At 37.4% G+C, this 18484-nt stretch overlaps 5 protein-coding genes across 6 annotated transcripts; 1 reads left to right on the forward strand and 4 right to left on the reverse strand.

Moving 5' to 3' along the window:
* The first annotated feature begins 437 nt into the window (after positions 1-437).
* On the forward strand, positions 438-1209 carry LOC126587012 (dof zinc finger protein DOF1.5-like). Its single transcript, XM_050251983.1, has one exon. It carries the CDS (start codon positions 578-580, stop codon positions 1067-1069), a length of 492 nt encoding a protein of 163 aa, XP_050107940.1. The 5' UTR covers positions 438-577; the 3' UTR covers positions 1070-1209.
* A 1421-nt stretch (positions 1210-2630) lies between these two features.
* LOC126587824 (dihydroorotate dehydrogenase (quinone), mitochondrial-like) lies at positions 2631-7975 on the reverse strand. The gene is made up of 12 exons (XM_050252898.1): positions 7826-7975; positions 7569-7706; positions 7296-7378; positions 5946-6269; positions 5503-5755; positions 4582-4662; positions 4376-4483; positions 4265-4294; positions 3860-3997; positions 3292-3329; positions 3099-3198; positions 2631-2992 (listed from the first exon to the last, which is right to left on the reverse strand). The coding sequence occupies exons 2-12, from the start codon at positions 7701-7703 to the stop codon at positions 2918-2920; spliced, it is 1365 nt and encodes a 454-aa protein (XP_050108855.1). The 5' UTR covers positions 7704-7706; positions 7826-7975; the 3' UTR covers positions 2631-2917.
* Positions 7976-9108: 1133 nt separating this feature from the next.
* Positions 9109-10032, reverse strand: LOC126585143 (olee1-like protein). The gene is made up of 2 exons (XM_050249531.1): positions 9804-10032; positions 9109-9651 (listed from the first exon to the last, which is right to left on the reverse strand). The coding sequence occupies exons 1-2, from the start codon at positions 9958-9960 to the stop codon at positions 9254-9256; spliced, it is 555 nt and encodes a 184-aa protein (XP_050105488.1). The 5' UTR covers positions 9961-10032; the 3' UTR covers positions 9109-9253.
* A 1092-nt stretch (positions 10033-11124) lies between these two features.
* Positions 11125-13917, reverse strand: LOC126586342 (14-3-3-like protein D). Of its 2 annotated transcripts, XM_050251165.1 has the most exons (7): positions 13705-13916; positions 13178-13484; positions 13012-13099; positions 12382-12491; positions 12115-12263; positions 11487-11542; positions 11125-11349 (listed from the first exon to the last, which is right to left on the reverse strand). In XM_050251165.1, exons 1-7 carry the CDS (start codon positions 13775-13777, stop codon positions 11347-11349), a joined length of 786 nt encoding a protein of 261 aa, XP_050107122.1. In that variant the 5' UTR covers positions 13778-13916; the 3' UTR covers positions 11125-11346. The 2 variants fall into 2 exon arrangements, with proteins under 2 accessions (XP_050107122.1, XP_050107121.1); XM_050251164.1 differs by lacking the exon at positions 11125-11349 and having other exon boundaries at positions 11481-11542; positions 13705-13917.
* A 753-nt stretch (positions 13918-14670) lies between these two features.
* Positions 14671-18234, reverse strand: LOC126586341 (uncharacterized). The gene is made up of 11 exons (XM_050251163.1): positions 17939-18234; positions 17537-17687; positions 17118-17185; positions 16761-16831; positions 16420-16656; positions 15953-16116; positions 15807-15862; positions 15646-15698; positions 15224-15392; positions 15047-15144; positions 14671-14958 (listed from the first exon to the last, which is right to left on the reverse strand). Exons 1-11 carry the CDS (start codon positions 18153-18155, stop codon positions 14851-14853), a joined length of 1392 nt encoding a protein of 463 aa, XP_050107120.1. The 5' UTR covers positions 18156-18234; the 3' UTR covers positions 14671-14850.
* Between the last annotated feature and the right edge of the window lie 250 nt (positions 18235-18484).

Raw genomic sequence — 18484 nt, forward strand, 5'->3', positions numbered from 1 at the left:
CGAGCTAATTAGATATCGCATTGATATTATTTATATGTTTTTAATCAGCCAAAAGCTAAAGCCTAATGCATGGAGATTTCTCAAAGCAAAAACAAGAAGCACTTTTACTTTATCGCTTTTTTTCTCAATAAAATTTTTTAGGGTAGAATATGTACACAGCTACAACTTTCATTAGCGAAACATACTTTAATCGATCTCTTTATGCTTCCCATCAACTTCTAACTCTTTGTACGCGGCCTAACTGGACGGGACCCACTTTTAGACTTCATGATGATGACGTGGAGTAATGATGTGGACAAAAAGCTCACCCTCAACCCTTTTGTTAAAGCCACCTGCCCAAGCTCTTGGCGGCTGTCAAATGGATTTTTACATACAATTCCTGCTTTTAATTTAAGCACTTTTATCCCCTCTCCTCGATCTATAAATACATAACCACTTGCAGTAGCACACCACCTTTCCTTAAACCATACAAAGTGTATGTCGCTCAAATCATAAATCATCTCTCTCTCTCTCTCTCTTCTCTCCCCCCCCCCCTCTCTCTCTAGCTTTTGTATTGTTTTCTCTCTCAAAAAATTCCATGGCTCAGGTCCAAACCGGCCAAGATGTTCATGGAATTAAGCTTTTCGGGAAAACGATTACACTGCAGAACAGATCATCACAAGTAAAAGAAGAACCCAAAAAGGATGATCAAACGGTGGAGAAGCGGCCTGATAGGATCATACCTTGCCCAAGATGCAAAAGCATGGAGACAAAATTTTGTTACTTTAATAACTACAATGTTAACCAGCCTAGGCACTTCTGCAAGGGCTGCCAGAGGTACTGGACGGCCGGCGGGGCCCTACGGAACGTCCCCGTGGGGGCTGGTCGACGAAAAACCAAGCCGCCTTGTCGGGGGCTGGCCGGGTTACCGGAGGGTTGTATATATGAGGGTTCAGATGTGGTGCACCAGTTTGAGTTAGATGGGGTGGTGGAAGAGTGGCAAGTGGCGGCGGCACAAGGCAGTTTTCACCAAGTTTTCCCGGTGGCGAAGAGGCGGAGGACCGGCTCAGGTGGCCAACCATGCAGCTGAATCATCATATTGTCCTAATTTATTCTTTCACCATATCCATAAATTAGAAATTTCAAGAAATCGAAAGAAAAAAAAAGTGTATTGTGAATTAGCCTAATGGTAATTACTGGTGTGTATATATACAAATTGCGATCTATCAATCCCTATATACTAACAACAACAAAAATCTATTAATCCCTATATAATTAACATGTGCATGGAATTAAATATCGATCGGAAAAGAAAAAAAAAATCACAAAAATATTGTGGAATCGAACATTCGAACAAAACCATGCGAATCTGCAACCATAAATAATATTTTATGTGGCATGGAATGGTTGACCATGTACCAAGTGGATGGATAAGGTTGGTTAAGTGAGCACAAAACTTGAAACATGGACGAGGTATGAATTACAAGCTACCGACTTCTTGTTTGTCCTTGCTACTTGCTAAACTAAAGGAAAATCAGTCAGTTATTTAACCTAGGAAAAATGGAAGAAAACTCAGTCAGTATATAGACTATGAACTGTCCGATCCCGGCTCCTTACAAAAGTATGAGACTCCTTAAATTTTAGCCTCATTTGTTTCCTATTAGTCTCACTTAATGTGAAAGCTGATCTAATAGAAAACTTCACCGAAAATTCTCTCAAATGACAAGTGTGGAGCAGAGAGAGAAAAGTGATTGAGAATTAAAAAAATCGAGGAATATAAGCTTTTGATCAAAGTGATTTTTTTTTTTAACGAACGATATTATCTAAACTAAGGGGGAGGGGTGAGCTTAACCTTACAATGAGCTAGCAATAATGTGATTCAAATTTGACTTTGGCAAGAATTGAACTTAAGACCTCTTACTTACAAGTGAAAAGGAATATCACTAGACCGTAATACTAAGTTACAACTTTTGATCAAAGTGATTGAGCGTGTTAGAAATAGTAGTAATAGGGGAAAACATTATTTTTATAGGAAAACTAATGAAAATGACTTGAAAACTTTGAGTTTTAACGATAAGGACAAAATAAAGAGTACAATGAATGGTACCAGAATTGATTTTTTGTAATGTAAAAATATGATTTTTTTGTTAAAGTGAACAGTACTGAGAGCTTTTCGTTAAAGTTTCCCTATTTTTATTTCAAGGATTTCTCTAAATAAAAAATGGTCGCCAGATGTGAGTAGCTCCATCACTGAAGAACTTCTTTGTATGTATGTATGCAGGTACGTTGTGGTTGATGGGAAAAAGCAAAAAAGAAAAAATGAAAAGAAAAAGTATATTCCTTTTTCTTTGGTAGGATTAGGTCAAATGCACATCGTACAGCCATTTTATTGAAGATTAAAATGAGGGTGCTTATTCAAGGTGCACACAGAAAATAAAAGTTGATAAAAATTAAGAGCATTTATCTATGCGTCCGAAGTTCTCAGTTCGAAGAGCATTTATCTATGCGTCCCAAGTTCTCAGTTTGAAGACCCTACCTCACCATCGCTTGTTAATAAAGCAACTTCTTATTCTTCAGTGAATGTGTTAGCACGTCTACGCCTGCAATAACTCAATAATAGAACACAACAGATTTGAATTTGTACATACAAATTCTAAGGCAACAGATTTTCTTTTCCATTTTGCTACGGTTAAATTTAGCATTCACACTTAAAAGGTTACGGTACAAACTACAAATAATGCCTCTTCCAAAATTTCTCAAAATTTCCATCAGTGAAGCAGTACATGCAATTACGGGTCCTCTCCGACCCCCTCTCAAAAAAACAAAATAAAATCGGTTAAAAACCAAAATTTACACCGTGCAGTTTGCCTGCGCCACAAATGTGTGCACCGCGTATATCTTTTGTTATACTTTCGACGTTGCCATACATGGGGCAAACTCATCTGCAATCTGCACCAACTGCTTCACTGATGGACTTGTAACCATCCCTTTCTAAGCACTCGGACAATTCAGCCTAAGAGAGACAGAGAGGAAGAAAAGATGACAAGAGTATTAGATGCACGTCTTTGACAATAGGCCAAAAAATAGGGTTTCCGCAGAATGAGAGTACCAGAAAATACCTTTATCTGGGGGATGAGAGCAGGTCCCCCGTAAGCAAATGCTGTATAAAGCTGAACAAGACTTGCACCAGCTCGTACTTTCTTGTAAGCATCCTCGCCACTAAATCAATGGCATGAACAAGTTCCAGTTTCAGAAAAATGAAGAATAATAGATCTCAACGAAAACAAGAGCGAAGCGCTATTCTGATCTTACCTGCTGATGCCCCCACACCCGATTAAGGGAATCTTTCCCTGAACGATATTAATGTTAGTGGTCACGCTCTGATACATAACATATAAATGAAACCAAAAGAGAAGAACATAGACTGTAAACAAATAGCACACATAAGATCCGAAAGAGGACTAAATGTTTCAAGCCAAAGATTTCCTTCCATAGAAAGTAAATAAAAGAAAATCAGTTTGGTACCAGTTGAACTACAGTACATGCAATTAGGATATGATCCAAAAACACTGACAAGCTACTCTACATGAAATTAGGATACGATCCATCTTTAAGTCTTCTACTTTTATAAGTCTCTACTTTGTAATTTATGGCATAGAAAAATTATGAATAGTCCAACTTTTCTTGTACTTAAGCTACAGTAGAATGATGGATCAGTACAACAATGGCATACCCGACCAAAATACTCCATGCATGTTCAAACATGTCAGTAATCAAACATTAAAATGAGAACAATCTTTAAAGAACATGGTCTATATACTCTACCACAGTGTAAATAATGTGAATAACAGGTTATATGAGTTACAGAGAGACGGCGTACCCTTGTCAAAATGTACATCTCCTTTAAGACATTGGTAGACATATCGAAAAGTGGCTTCCCACTCAAGCCACCAGCTTCAGAAGCCAACAGGTGTTTACTAACAGATTCTGGTCTTGAAACAGTTGTATTTGATATAATCTAGAAGAAAAAGTAAATAAACATCGTAAAGAATAGAAGAAATTGCACTGAATTTAAGTATAGATCAATATACTGAGAGAGATATATATGCTAGTCAGATCATAACCTCATCAACATATCAACATGCAGAACACCCAGCATGAACTGACTAAAGTTAATTTTCTATATTTTCTTTAGAAACGAAAGGGACCAAGTAAAGATTCTTATTAAGAATATAATATACTAATCTAGTATAATAGGTAAGTTTGTGACCGGAAGAAAACATACCAATCCGTCCAAGCGAAGAGCAAGGGCAACCTATATCCATAAACAAAGAACCTTGAGAAAACCATCTTAATGGGGGAAATAAGAAAATCAATTACGAGCATGAATGCATACTGCAGCAATATCTTCAAGGTCTTCTTTAGACAAATCTGGAGCAATTTTCACGAGCAATGGAGGAGGGCCCTCCTCACCCCATTGCATTTCATCACGAGCACCTTGAACCTTGATAGGAAGAAAGTGTTACAAGGGCTAACTTTTTCAGACGTTTTGGTTAATATATAGATACAAAATTCATGCCTTGAGCAGTTAGAGCTCCATACCCGCTTCACAAGGTCTTTTAACTGCTTTCTTCCCTGAAGCATACGTAACCCAGGGGTGTTGGGTGATGAAACATTGATCACCTGTAGACAGATAAAGCATAAGTACGGTCGAATTAATGCAACAGGAATTGAACTCAACATATAGACACATAAACTAAAACTTCATTGCTTCTAGTTTGGGAATTATTACCGACAACTTAACTTCTGAGGAATAATATAAAGAATCATGGAAGATTATGTATTATCACATGTAATTGGATGTTCAGCAATCACAAATTTCAACCGACTGTGATTTCAGCTTTACAGCTGAAGTTGAACAGCTTTTACTTTTTTGTAAAATTTAATCTGAGCCATTTCCAGATTCAAGTTTGATTGTTCATATCCTATTCAAGTAAATAAAATTGGACTTCCTAAATATTGCTCCCCACCTGACCTTTAAAGCTATTATTTTTCAAAATCTCTTGTAAACAAAAAACATTGACTCGAAAGTTCCTCAAAAATTTTAGGTCATTGTTGGTAGACAAGGAATACCTAACAAATTATGTAGTACAATTTGTGAGATCTGATAGAATAGCATAAAGATGGTATGAAATTATGCAACTTTCAAATGAAACAATCAACTAAAAGACTGCAAGCAGGAAGCCTATTCAAATGCATCTCTCATTGCTTTTCTGCATGGAGAACCAACACAATAGCAACATATCTGATTAGATCTTGGCCACGAAAACAGCACACTAATATAGGCATCATGATGAAGTTGATGCATTGGTGAGTAGCAAACACAAAAGTGATTTCTTTTTAAAAGAATGAACAATTTAGATCTGGAAGACTTTTTTTCTTCTTTCATGAATAAAATTCCAATACTTAGCATAAAAACAGAACAATTACTAAACTATGAAAAATCAGTATAGAAAAACCTACCAAGTAATCAGCATACTGGGACAATGTATGAACCCCTTGTCTATAATCTGCAGAAGCATCTTCACTTGTCTTGTTCTTCCCAAGATTCACGCCTAGAATGCCAGGGCCAGCTTTGCCTCCAGGTTTGACTTCTTCACCTGAAGAAGACGAGATTGTAGTTTCATCCAACTTTCTCTTACCGTGCTGAGCACCCAATCGCTTTGCAACAGCTACAATTCCCTCGCTATTAAAGCCACATCGATTGATGATAGCTCTGAACACAAAATCAGGTAGATTGATAACACATAAGTTAGCAAATTAAATGTAACCAGCCCAACTTATCAGAAAGAAAACTTTCAGAAGTTAAAGAACCTACACCACCTTCAAAAGTGACTCAACACAACAAATTCGAGGAAATTCAGTCCTTATTAACATAAGAAGATGAATATAAAATATACTCTTACAGTTCCTCGCGCAATCTGAAGATACGAGGCTTTGGATTGCCCTCTTGTGGAACAGGGGTTACAGAGCCAATCTCTACAAATCCAAAGCCTAAACCAAGCAAACCATCAACAGCTTCAGCATTCTTATCAAAGCCAGCAGCAAGACCTATAGGGTTGGAGAACTTCCTTCCCCAAACTTCTAGCCCTAAATTTGATGGATCTGGTCTCTTCTCTCTAGGAACCCAACCACGTGCTGCGGCTGAGACAGCCAAGCTGTGAGCTGTCTCAGCATCTAAAAGAGCGAAGAATGGATTCACAATTTTTGTAGCTGAGAATAGCCAGCCACTTCAAAAAGTTGATATCCAAAAATTAGCAATATATGTAACTAAAATTTATGTTCAATATTTCACAAAAACTTAAGCCATTCAACAACGAGAAAAAATGGCAATTCAATTTCTCTCATATGGTTTCTGCTTCATACACTGAAATAAGTACACACTAGAATAACGATAAAAAACCTTATTGCCATGACAAGAATGATGCAGAACATAACAAAATGGCAATTCATAATTTATATCTGATGAGTACCATCAAATTACCAATGAGTTAAGAAATTCCAATTTCAGTCTTTTGTGCATCCACCAAGACCCAGACATTATGACGGGGCGGAATACCATCTTGGCAAAAGAAAATACGAAGATAACTGAACTGAGAATTAAGTGCTGATCCTTTAGGTGCCTAGTTAGACCCGTAAAGAAATAGATACAAGTATCTTGTACAGAAGCTTAAAGGCTTCACCCTGACACTCTGACCAATAAGTAATGTGCATTGCAGGATACAAAAGGTTTATTCTTTAATGCCTCAAGACGCCTATAAACTTAGCAAGAGAAACCTTGAGAGAATTCTAAATCTGTCACGACTATAATCTTCTCATTCGTAGAATGCTAGGTTAGGATAGCGGTCATTGTAAATAAATATAGATGAGTAATGCTATTTATACCATGTTTTTATACCATATTTTCATACCATCTTAGGTGGCATCTGATGTGGCCAACCACATCATTTGAAAAATTTGCAAAACCCAAGGCAATGACGGAGAAAGACTCCTCGTATACCACAATCATAATTTAATTAACTAGTTTTTCTTAATTATTAGTTTATTAAATAATGAACTAAATTTAAAAATATGTTTAATTCAAATGATGCGGCTGTCTACATCAATGCCACCTAAGGTGGTATAAAAATGTGGTACAAAAACATATGCATAGCATTACTCAATATAGATGCCAGAACCACCATCCACTTGTAAGCCAGAAGAAAGTTTAAATGCAAACAGAGCACAACTTCTACTCGAAAATTTAAATTTGATACCAGAAAGTTGCTTCATCCACAGTGCTCACATAAGCTCCGCCACCGATAACTAAGCCTAAGGTGGCTGCCGTCAACAACCTCCCCTACAGTTGAAAATAAGTACACACAACACCTCAGAAATCAAACAAAAATCGACCAAAGATTAAACCGTGAGCAAGCACAAGCGAAAAAACACCAATTTGGCGAGATGGGTTTGCAAATTTACTGGAAAAAATTAACACTTTAAGTTTCTCTGCAACTATTTGCAACAAAAAGGAGAGAGAAAGAACGTACTTTCTTCGAAAAATGTGGAATCTTTGGAGCAGTTTGAGCAGCGGAAGAACAATGTCTAGCACTTGCAGCAGGAGCTGCGCATGCCCTTTTGAACAAAAAGTCTCTCAGCAATTTTCTGGAAGCCCTTGCCGCCATGGCCTTCCATTGATACAATTAAAATTTTAAAAAATTAATAAAAATTGAAACTTTTTCGATAGTTTAATTTTTCGACGAACAAGAAAATTAAAGGACAATTGAATAATAGAAGAGGAACTTACTAGTTCGTAGTGAGTGAGCAGCCGAAGGGAAAGAGAGCTGCACGGACGGCGGGGTTGCGGCAGCAAATTGAAGGAGCGGGGCAATTGGGTAGTAAAATGGCACAGGTGGGTTTGCCTTCTTCTCTCGTATGCGGGTTATGTGATTTGGGCTGTGGGCACCCGGTTTTTTTATTAATCGGGTTAGTTTTCGGTTTATGGATCATTTAGTGGATTACGGTCACGTCAGTATTAATTCGATATTAATTTCTCGAGAATTGTTTAGTGGACTATTTCAGAAATGAGATTTTTTATGAATTTTATGTCATCTCACGGTCATTTAACGGTTTAAGGTCAATTTTTATGTTAATATTATAAAATATTGTGTAAAATCATATAAGGTGATAGGCCAGTCTCATTTTTTAAAGAACTTAAATTTATGAAATATCAATTATATTGTTGAATAATTTGAATATACTCATAAAACTGTAATGTGATATTATTATTTCACTCAGATTATACTAGATGCGTTTCTTTTTAATGTTTTATTAATATACTGTAAAGGTAAGAAATATCAACATCATCGTTCATTTATATTATAACACGTGCAATATTAACATCATATGATTGTATTTTGAGAACACTAAAACATTTGTTGATATTATTAACTCATATTATAATACATGGATCGATACATCACATGACGATGTTATGGTTTACCTCAGACTTCTCAATTTTTGGGGATTTGTGATGTAATGATGAAAAGAATAATTATAGAAATGATTGTTTAGTTACTATATATCGCCTTTATATTTTAGATGTATTATTCAGTTGAGTTGGGGGAGAAATTAGAAAGGTGGTGTTATCCACACCCTATTTTATCTTTTACACAATCATCTTAATTTTCAATCATTAAATAAAAATAAATAAAAAAATCCATACACAAAAAGTTGCCTTGGAAAAGTCTGGCAAATAGTTATTTACTGATAACCATATTACCTTTATGTTTGATCAGCATGAGGATTAATTCTCTTTATGCATATCTGTTTTCCTATTCTTCATTTGTAATTTTAACTGACAAATTTTTGGCTGAACTTAGTAGATAACGAGTTCGAAACCAATTTATTCTTTCACTTTTAAGCTCGAATGTTGTGACAAAATTGATGTAACTTGGGTAATATATATATTATATGTGTAAAAGAAGAGTAGTAGCTGATCACATGAGATTTGAAGAATATTGCAGAAAACCTTGAGAAAAATATGACCCTAAATTAAGTGCTACTACTGCAGATCGATAGATCGATGTATAATTTAAATTTCTCATACATATCACTTATGGATTAGTAGGGGAAATGAATAAAAACCCCATTTATTGATTACACATGATCGAATAATAAAGGCTGGGATATCAATTCCCATTGGTTTTCTGAAGTACGTAAAATTATTGATGGCTTATTCAGCAGCGCCATCAGGAGCGGCATCAGGAGCGCCGTCAGGAGCGCCGTCAATAAATTCGCCATCGGGGGTGAGTCCGAGCTCCTTGAGGACCTCAGCGCACCTAGGATCAACCTCCTTCTTCATGAAACCGAGAGGGTTCGCCATGCGATGAGGCCCGGTGATGCCATTGTGGTTCGTGAGGCTGATCCTCGCGCTGAGCTTCGCATGAAGCTCGTTGCTGATCTCGCTGCAGTCCTCCTTGGGACTCTTCACCAAGATCACTTCGCAAACCTCCTCTTCATGGTCTCCTTCCACCGGAATGGAGTAAGTTCCTAATTCCTCGGTGTCTGCCTCTTTGGTTAGAGTTACTTTTCCCCCTTCACTCTCTCTGCATTCCAATCTCACCTTTGCACCTGCACGTACGTACCATTCCATGCATGCAATGCAATGTCAGGGAAGAGAAAAAAAATTCTCATTGCGAGTATCAATCTAGTTTGTTTTATATTTAGTAACTTGTAATTATATATAGACAATGTATCAAGTACTATAGGTTGAACATACGTACCTGTGAGGGGTTCACTGATTCTGGTAAAGAACTGCGTGCGGCAATTATCGCAATAAACAATGCCGTGGACATTGAGGGTCTCGGTGGAGTAGGCGACGCCGATGAGCGACAAGAAGCAAAGGGCAGAGACAAGAACGATACTATTAGAATTGGCCATCGTTAAATTATATTTCGTGCTTGTTTTTTTTTTCTTGCTTGGATATCAGAGGACTGTATATGTGCAGATGAGAGGGGGATCGCTTTTTTATACAGAGAAGAGAAGGAATGTTTTGGTGGGATTTATTTGGTTTTCTAGTTGGCAGTTATTTTTCTGGGGTTGTCATTTCTTACCCTGTTTACTTGTGGTTAAGGCAATTATTTTGACTCGCTCTTTGCTCCTTGAAATTCTCTCCGTCTTCAATTCTATTTTATTTTCAAAAATATTGAAAGACCTAAGGGCATCTCAAATAGAAGATGCAAATCCCTTAAAATGAGTATTTTACATTTTTAGTGGCCGGAAAATTCTCTAATGGTGAGATGTAAAATATATATGTTGACTGAAAAATGCAACATAAAAACCTAAATATACATATTTTTTGCTAATATTTTTGCTCACCATCTTATTTATTATCGTTAGATGAGATCTGGGTAGTGTATATACACAAATCTCAAAAATTAAACTTATACAATGGTGACAAATAGGATGTTGAACATTACCACCACTTAAGGGTGGTGAGCAAAAATGCACCCATACTTTTACATCTTTTGGTGATGAGTCCCACCGATCAAAGAGAGAAAATTAAATGGAATTTCAAACTTATGTATCTACCGTTGGAGTAGAACTCCCGTCTATATCTCACAAAAGTGTGAAACTAGACATAAATATGGTTTTGCATATCTTCATTGGAGATGCTCTAAATAACAGTGTTGGCGAATGCGGTTAGTAGTTACTTAATAACCAGACCGGAATCCAGTAGGCATTAACATTTTAAAAACATTTTATACAAATTTTAAGAACGTTATGGTATGTCAAAAGTTTCACGAAAATAAATTTTACGATGTTTTAACATATAGCAAGTTTCTTAATTTTGGAAGCTATAACACGGCAAAAATGTTACATAAATAAATTTTGATATATATATATTTTTTTGTAGGATTTCGCACAACCGACGAAATCCGGTGAGTAATATCTCACAGTTTTTGTGAAAAAAATGTGAATGTCATCTTTCCGAAAGAACGTTAAACCTAATTTTATGATTTATTGAGTCACATGAAACCCACAGCAGGTAAAGTACGCAAACAGTCGAAGAAAACAAATTAAACATTCAGCAGATAAATCCCATTCTCAACAGAGGATTGAAATTTGGATATGTAGAAGAAAGCTTTTACATTAAGTCACAGATGAATTCGGCGTTTCGGGGTTGCAAATGCTACTAGCAGAACATTTAACTAGAATCTCACTGGAGAAAAATTAACAACAAACACCATAACAAACGAGACCCTGCATCGACTTTCTCCATCCGTCAAATTACACAAGCCCTGGCCAGCCATAGGCCGCTTACATTCACTGCACAAAGAAAAAGGAAACTAAGGACGTCGAAGACCCACAAACCAAATAACTATAACACAATGCTTGCTAGATGTGGCCGAAAAATGAAAGAACAAAATGATGGTTGCTAATTGGATGACCGGAGTAAGCTATACCTCTGCATCTTCACCTCCAGGTTTAGCAGAGCCGTCCACCTTCTGTATATCCTCGCCTGTAGCAAGTATCAGATTAATATCCAATATCTCTCGGTATAATCGACCAAATTTCTAGGACACGTGAATACTATAAACCCAAGTACTCTGTATTGTTCAGAGCTCAATTTAATTCAAACAGAAAGGCGATTGAACATCTTACTAGACTCAAGCTGGTACACAAAAAGGGAAACATATTCACAATTCACATCCATGACACATAATAACACACAACGTTCACAAGACAAAACGTATGTTTTTAGATGTAACGTCTAATTGAATCATAAGAATATGAGAATCGCCTTCATAAATTATTGGAAACCAACCTGTCGAATTCACATTTTACTTGATCTTCAGTTTCCACTGAAGAAATTGTTCTACTATTAATTTTTCTCATTGTGTTGATGATTGTAATATACTAAAAGTGAGACAAGCATCTCACAATCACAATTTCATATACTCATTTCTCAAACCATAATCCAAAAGTTGGTAGTCAAGAACAAGCATCGCATGACTTGATGAAACTACACATAACAAGTCGGGAAAAATTCCACCACATATCATAACATTCTCCATAAGGCTATCTCGTTACCTCCATCCTCTGGAATGTCAGAGGTCCACAATGTAAGGTTGTCCCTCAGGAGCTGCATGATCAAGGTGCTGTCTTTGTATGATTCCTCGCTCAAAGTATCCAATTCTGAGATAGCTTCATCAAAAGCTTGCTTTGCAAGGTGACATGCCCTGGAGCAAGTTACCAATACGCAACCAATAAGAATTCTTTTCTTCTAATTTTACTTTTGGCCAAAATGAAGAAAAAGAATGTGATATTGTGAATCTTGGTCACCATAAGCACGCATACCTTTCCGGAGAGTTCAAGATTTCATAATAAAAGACAGAAAAGTTCAAGGCCAAACCCAGTCTGATGGGATGTGTGGGGGGTAAATCAGTTTCTGCTTTACTAGAAGCAGCCTGCAAAATAGATAGACATAACAGACAGATGCAAAATCCAAATTAGAACAGCTGGAAGTGAGATAAAGAGAGAAAAGGAACCTAGCCGCCCTCATTTCAATAACAGGCTGCTTCAGAAAAAAGGGAGCAACTTCAAAGTGTGACCAAGGGCGATAAGCATACATCTCAAATCAATGGTATTCTAACAAAAAAAATTAAGCTAATACTTAGATATAGCCGGCCACACCACTAAATCACGTAGTTCAATGCAAGGGCCAGCATCGGTACCATGTCTTGACACTAAATTTCAGCATAGCATTGCTGGTCATTTTCAACACGAGATGATACCAGTTTAGTTAGCACTAACATTCACATCAGATATCAGTTTTACTTTTTGCTCGTTTGAGCAACAAATAGTTAATAAAGCTGATTTCTTTTCTCTTCGAGTCCCTCATACTTCTTAGCAAACAAGCAGCGCATACGCCAAAAACTTTAATTGACTGATTAGGGTTCATAAATTAAAGACCAACTCGTATTATACCTGATAAGCTTTCATTGACTGATCAGCAACCTCTTTCCTGTCATCACCAGTCTTAAACTCCGCCAAGTAGCGATAATAATCTCCTTTCCTGCAATTAAACAGAATAAACCATTCAAAAGCCAAATACTTTAACCACTCCAAAACACTCAATCGAAAGACCGCTCACATTTTGTAGAAAAACACAGTGGATTCAAAAGCAGTGCACGACGGAATGAGATGTTCATCAATAACCCTCATGATGTCGCTGCAAATGCTAGAGAGCTCGGACTCGACCTTTTGCCTGTACTCCTTGATACGGCTCACATTCTGATCGTTCCCTTTCCCCTCCTCCTTCTGCTCAATCGACGACAGAATTCTCCACGAAGCTCTGCGAGCTCCGATCACGTTCTTGTACCCGACCGAAAGCAGATTCCGCTCCTCTACAGTGAGCTCCACGTCAAGTTTCGCTACTTTCGTCATCGCCTCCACCATTTCTGCAAATAAAAGGTGCAGAAGGTAAAGTAAATGCAATTCAAAACCCTAATTCCATGAAAAATTAAGAAATTAACGCTCAGATCTCTTTTTTTTTTTCCTGGTGTCTTTGATTTTCTGAGTAGACAAACAGAGTATAAGTCTTTGATTTCATGAATTTTGAAGCGAAAAAAAATCATTAAAAAATAAAATAAGTGAGAGAGTGAAGGGATGAGATGCTACCATCGTAACGCTCGGCTTGCTCGGCGAGCTTCGCAGTGTAGACGTAGTTCTCTCTCTCTTTGGGGGAAGCCATGGCCGATCTCACTCTCTCACTACTTCCTCTCTTCCTCTCTTCCTCTCTCTAGTCTCTATGAGCTCTGAAGTTTCCTCTCTCTCTCCTCCTTTCTCTCTCTAGAATGACTGTTTTATGAAAAAGGCATGCGCCATCGTTTGGTGTGGTTGGGTGGGTGAGGACCGGTTTGGAGGGCCCCGGATTCCACTACGTTTAGAAATTTTTCATTGCAACCGGACGAGGGGTACACAATTTGTTTTATATAAATAATAAGAGATTTTATTTTTTTTAAGTTATTAATTTTTTTAACATATCCTTGTATAGTAATACAGATATATTATTTGTATACCGATTACATTAAAAAATCTTTATATTACGTCTACGCCGGAACTGGCCCGGCTCAAAACCCCACCTACAATACCCACGCGCGACTCGAAACGTGGACGCACATACTACTTTGGCTTCGTGAGAATATCAGTTGCGGCTTAGGCAGGGCGCGTGGACTAGACTGGCTCTTGATGGCGGCGGAAAACAGTTGAACGTGAAATTTAAGCTGAACGATGCACCTTTTTCCAATTTTCCATTTTTCTTTTGACTTCCTTTAAATTTGTAATTTTTTTTCTCTGTCTTCAAATTTTTGACATAACTGTCAATCATAATTTGACATTCGTGCAGAAAATTTTATTTTTTATTTTAATAATTTATATTCGCATGTGTGATTTGCATACTCGTTGATTCAAAAGAATCAACGGTGTTGGTTATTTAAAAAGAAAAAAAGAAGAAGAAAATAATATCCAACGGGAACTTTAACGAAAAACTCCAATACTGTTCATTTTAACGAAAAACTAAATTTTTACTTTAAAAAATCATTTATGGTACTATTCACTTTCCCATTTATTTTGTAAAACTCAAAGTTTTCAAGCTCTTTTCATTAGTTTTTCTTTTTATATAAACCTCTCTTTCGCAAGAGCGAAGCTAGCGAACTACATTTATCGATCACATTGCATGCTACATGTACAAATGTGAAATGGTGAGGTTAACTTATTCTACATGTTTTCAGCTGCACTGCACTTATATTACATACAGATTTGAAGCTATAAGCTGGCAGTGATGAATGAGGAGGAGGATTCCTGTTGCTTCAGGCTGTCGGCAACGTGAGCAACCACCCCGACGCCAGCATTGTGAAGCCATTCACTTTTCACCTGGATTCACAGACGGAAATCGATTTAGAAAACCAGGCAACAGAGAGAATGAAAACCTTCTCAAGAGAAAGATGAATTGATGCGGTACATGAATGTTGTTGTGGGCAAAGAAGGGCCAGAACGCCGAATGAAAGCTGACATCAACTTTTCTCCATCCTAGTTGCTGCAAACCCTGTATCATTTTATCTGTTCACCGGAAAAGGTTAAGCTTCATCAGTAACCAATCCATCCTGGTAATCTGTTACCATTTATAGGGTTTTGGTACCTTCTACAATTTCGTGATATTCCAACGTATTTTGTACGTTGGGTTCGCTTTGGGCGGCTTCCTTTGCTTTAGCTGCTTCAGGAGGAAAATGGGGACCTTCAGATGAAACTGGAGGACAGTACTCCACGTCTACAACATGCTTGTACCCGTCCAAAGACCCGCGAGAGGGCTGCCAATGAAATTCAGAAATATTCAGATTGACACATAAAAAACAACGGTAAAAAAACTCATCACTTGAATAACTCCATTTACTGATCATAATTTCCTTGGCCATGTCAACTAATCACTAATTGTCACCGTAGAAGCACCAAACAAATGCCCTGTTTTAACTAGTAGGGAAAAAAAACATTCATTTAACAAGAGTGGCTTCGCCGCTGACCATTAAATAACTCGGTCATTTCAAGGAGAGAATGATCTGTCACCTTAAAAATTTCTGTCTCCCTCCTAATGGATGATGTGCGCCAACCAACCATATCTGTTTATTTTAAAGAAATTCATATACTGAAGAGAGGACTAAGGAGTTAAAAGTTAATAAATTCGTCAAAGTACGGTAAGAAAAAATGGATTATATGCAGTAGGATACGATCATAAGATACATTTGCATAGATAATCCGTGATTTGAATGACCCCAAAGCAGATCTGCATAATGAAACGTATTATAAATTTAGAACCATTACACAAGTTTGGCGAAAATGGGCTTGCCCGAAGTGATATAAAAGCTCTACTTACAAAAATTTCCCATCTTTGCAATCGGATGCCATTCTCAGAAGAAGTGGTGGTCTTTCAGGCTTACCATCGGTGAGAAACAATTGACTGCCAGTTCGACCAACAACAATAGGAGCGATTGGTGCAGCCAGCTTTTCTAAGAAAGGTACTCCTAATAAAAATGGAAGCTGCAGAAAACGAAAATCAAAATAATTCGAATATATTTCAAGGTAAGGTTGAAGTATATCCATATGCTGTATATCAGTCTGTTACAGCGATCTTAATTCATCATGCAACAGCAAAGAGTTGAAGACACGGTCAACAATTTACTTCGGTAATTGGTACAATTTACCATGCTCGCATTCAAAGTCTCAGTATTAGTACTAATAAATTTACAGTAAACCTTGACTTTCGCAAGAAGTGTGGCACATCGGTAGAGTCCAAACTGGCATCAATTAGTAGATATAATGAAATCAAGATGATATACAGACCTGCTTTTTCCCTCGCATCCCAAGATGTGGAGTTGCCAATGTTACAAAATTAATAGGCTCTAACCCAGCAATCTTTCCTTGTCTCAAAGAGTATGCCGTTTGTGAATTTGCAGTAGTTGAACTGGCACTATCGTTGTAAAGGACAGAAATTGCATATCTTGCAAATAAACCCCCTAGAGAATGGGCTAAAAATGAGATCTTCTTTAGGCTCTCTGTCTTTTGTACAAGTTGCATAACCTATTTATCATGAATGCCAAGGTTATGCAACTTTATTTCGCTATTTCCGACCAAACTTAAAGCACAAAACTTTTAAACAGTGGCTCATAAACTTCAAAACTCACTTCATCTGCTAATCGTTTCCCAGCTCCATCAATACCAGAAAAAGTTTTGGTGTACGTGTTACACGAACTTGCTGCAAATACATTAACCACGATGTTAACACTCACAGACTAACAGCCTACATCGAATTCATGCACTTCAGAAACAGGGAAATCAACCGTATTCTGATTTGTGAAGTATACTATAGTCATCAGTCACATCTTAGTGACCCTCAACCCTCATCGGTCTTCCTAGTCTGACAACTGTCAACAAACACCAAGCAACTATCTTTTGAGTGGTACTATACCACTCTGTTACTTATTGTTCTTGGAAATTCTAAAATTCACATATTTGACGTAAAGTAAATAAGATAAATTTACCATAGATTAAGAAGTTTCTTCCTAGACGCCTTTTTAACTCTGCTTCCACGTATGTCCAGTCACTCGGGCTGCATTACTAAGAATCAGTCAACTCGATATCAATTTAGCGAAAAAAGTAGCCATAGGAATGCATCAAGGAGACAAAATTTCAAAAGCAATGAACCGCTGAAAGAGCTATTGGAAGCGTCTAACATGTGGAATCCGAAAACTGTAGTAAGTAGCACGAAAATGAACTCAAAGATAACCAATGTATCTAATACAAAACTAAGCACATTACGTAACCTTCTACCTAACTTTCCTTTATCATTTCCATTTGCTTGAAGAAAAGTAAAAAATACTTAACTTTTCCGTAAAGGCGTAAACTTTATGGAAAAAAGAAGCAATTACAATGACAAGCAGAGATCAGGAACAAGATATACCTCGCCAAGATGCCGTGAACAAGGACAAGAAGATGATCGGGTTTATTCTCCGCATTTGCAACACCCATGGAGGATCCAAAATTTCCCTGACTAGTCATAGCTTGAGCTCTAAGGCCTTGGTTTCTCCAACTACCACATATGCCTGCAATATCTATAAGAATTTTGACGGACGTGAGTTAGGTGTCAACACGGTTCAAATTCTCTATATAATATACTAGATTAGTTTACAATATCGTCAAAAAATTCAAATAGGACGATACTAATCACAGTAGCAATTAATTCTAATATTATCGAATGCCGTTAATTCGAGGATAATTAAGCAAATATAACACCTTTGAACGAAAAATCTCAAAATTTCCCGGGAAAATTGGTAGAGAGAGAGAGAGAGAGAGAATTGATTACCGGAACCGAAGCTGAACGACGAAGAGGAGGAGGAGGTGCCTAAAGGTCCTTGGGAGTCGTTTCGCCGATTGCAGCTGAAACTCGGTAAGTGCCCAAAGCACGGGTGAATCGGAGAAGCGGACGCCATGTGTGTGTGTATATATATAGACAGAGAGAGGAGGAGAGAGAGCGGGGGTCCTAATTTCTCGGTTGAATCAAAAGGGAGGGAAGTCAGCATCGACGCCACAATGTGGTTATCATTGCTGTGACAAGAGATACGGGTACGCAAACGCCCATGTCTCTTTCTTCCTTCCTGTCTGTTAGGCTCTTTTCTTTTTTTGGGTAATAATCCCTAATTTAATTAATGAGTAAACTGCCGATTTGCGCTTTGAGCTATCACCCGACTTTTGATTTTCCTCTTGAACTTTTTAATTGGAAAATTAAGGACTTAAACTAATTTTTTGACCGATTTGCCCCTGCTGTTAATTTTTCATTCATTCCATCCAAAATTATGTTAAATGGAAGTATGTACACAACATGTGTGGGAATTCGGTCGTTTCATTCTTT

The sequence above is a fragment of the Malus sylvestris genome, chromosome 10 (genome assembly GCF_916048215.2).
Source record: "Malus sylvestris chromosome 10, drMalSylv7.2, whole genome shotgun sequence".
Lineage (NCBI taxonomy): Eukaryota > Viridiplantae > Streptophyta > Magnoliopsida > Rosales > Rosaceae > Malus > Malus sylvestris.

Coding starts and splice junctions, on each gene's coding strand:
- LOC126586341 (XM_050251163.1), bottom strand. CDS start 18,155: ATGCTGACTTCCCTCCCTTTTGATTCAACCGAGAAATTAGGACCCCCG. Junction 16,832..17,117: donor AAGAAACTTCTTAATCTATG/GTAAATTTATCT, acceptor ATGTATTTGCAG/CAAGTTCGTGTAACACGTAC. Junction 15,699..15,806: donor TGCAAATGTATCTTATGATC/GTATCCTACTGC, acceptor TAAAATAAACAG/ATATGGTTGGTTGGCGCACA.
- LOC126587012 (XM_050251983.1), top strand. CDS start 578: ATGGCTCAGGTCCAAACCGGCCAAGATGTTCATGGAATTAAGCTTTTC.
- LOC126586342 (XM_050251164.1), bottom strand. CDS start 13,777: ATGGCTTCCCCCAAAGAGAGAGAGAACTACGTCTACACTGCGAAGCTC. Junction 13,485..13,704: donor GCAAGCCGAGCGTTACGATG/GTAGCATCTCAT, acceptor TTTTATTTGCAG/AAATGGTGGAGGCGATGACG. Junction 12,492..13,011: donor AGTCAATGAAAGCTTATCAG/GTATAATACGAG, acceptor TCTATTTTGCAG/GCTGCTTCTAGTAAAGCAGA.
- LOC126585143 (XM_050249531.1), bottom strand. CDS start 9,960: ATGGCCAATTCTAATAGTATCGTTCTTGTCTCTGCCCTTTGCTTCTTG. Junction 9,652..9,803: donor AATCAGTGAACCCCTCACAG/GTACGTATGTTC, acceptor ACGTACGTGCAG/GTGCAAAGGTGAGATTGGAA.
- LOC126587824 (XM_050252898.1), bottom strand. CDS start 7,703: ATGGCGGCAAGGGCTTCCAGAAAATTGCTGAGAGACTTTTTGTTCAAA. Junction 6,270..7,295: donor GTGGATGAAGCAACTTTCTG/GTATCAAATTTA, acceptor AACTTTTTGAAG/TGGCTGGCTATTCTCAGCTA. Junction 2,993..3,098: donor CTCTCATCCCCCAGATAAAG/GTATTTTCTGGT, acceptor TGTCTCTCTTAG/GCTGAATTGTCCGAGTGCTT.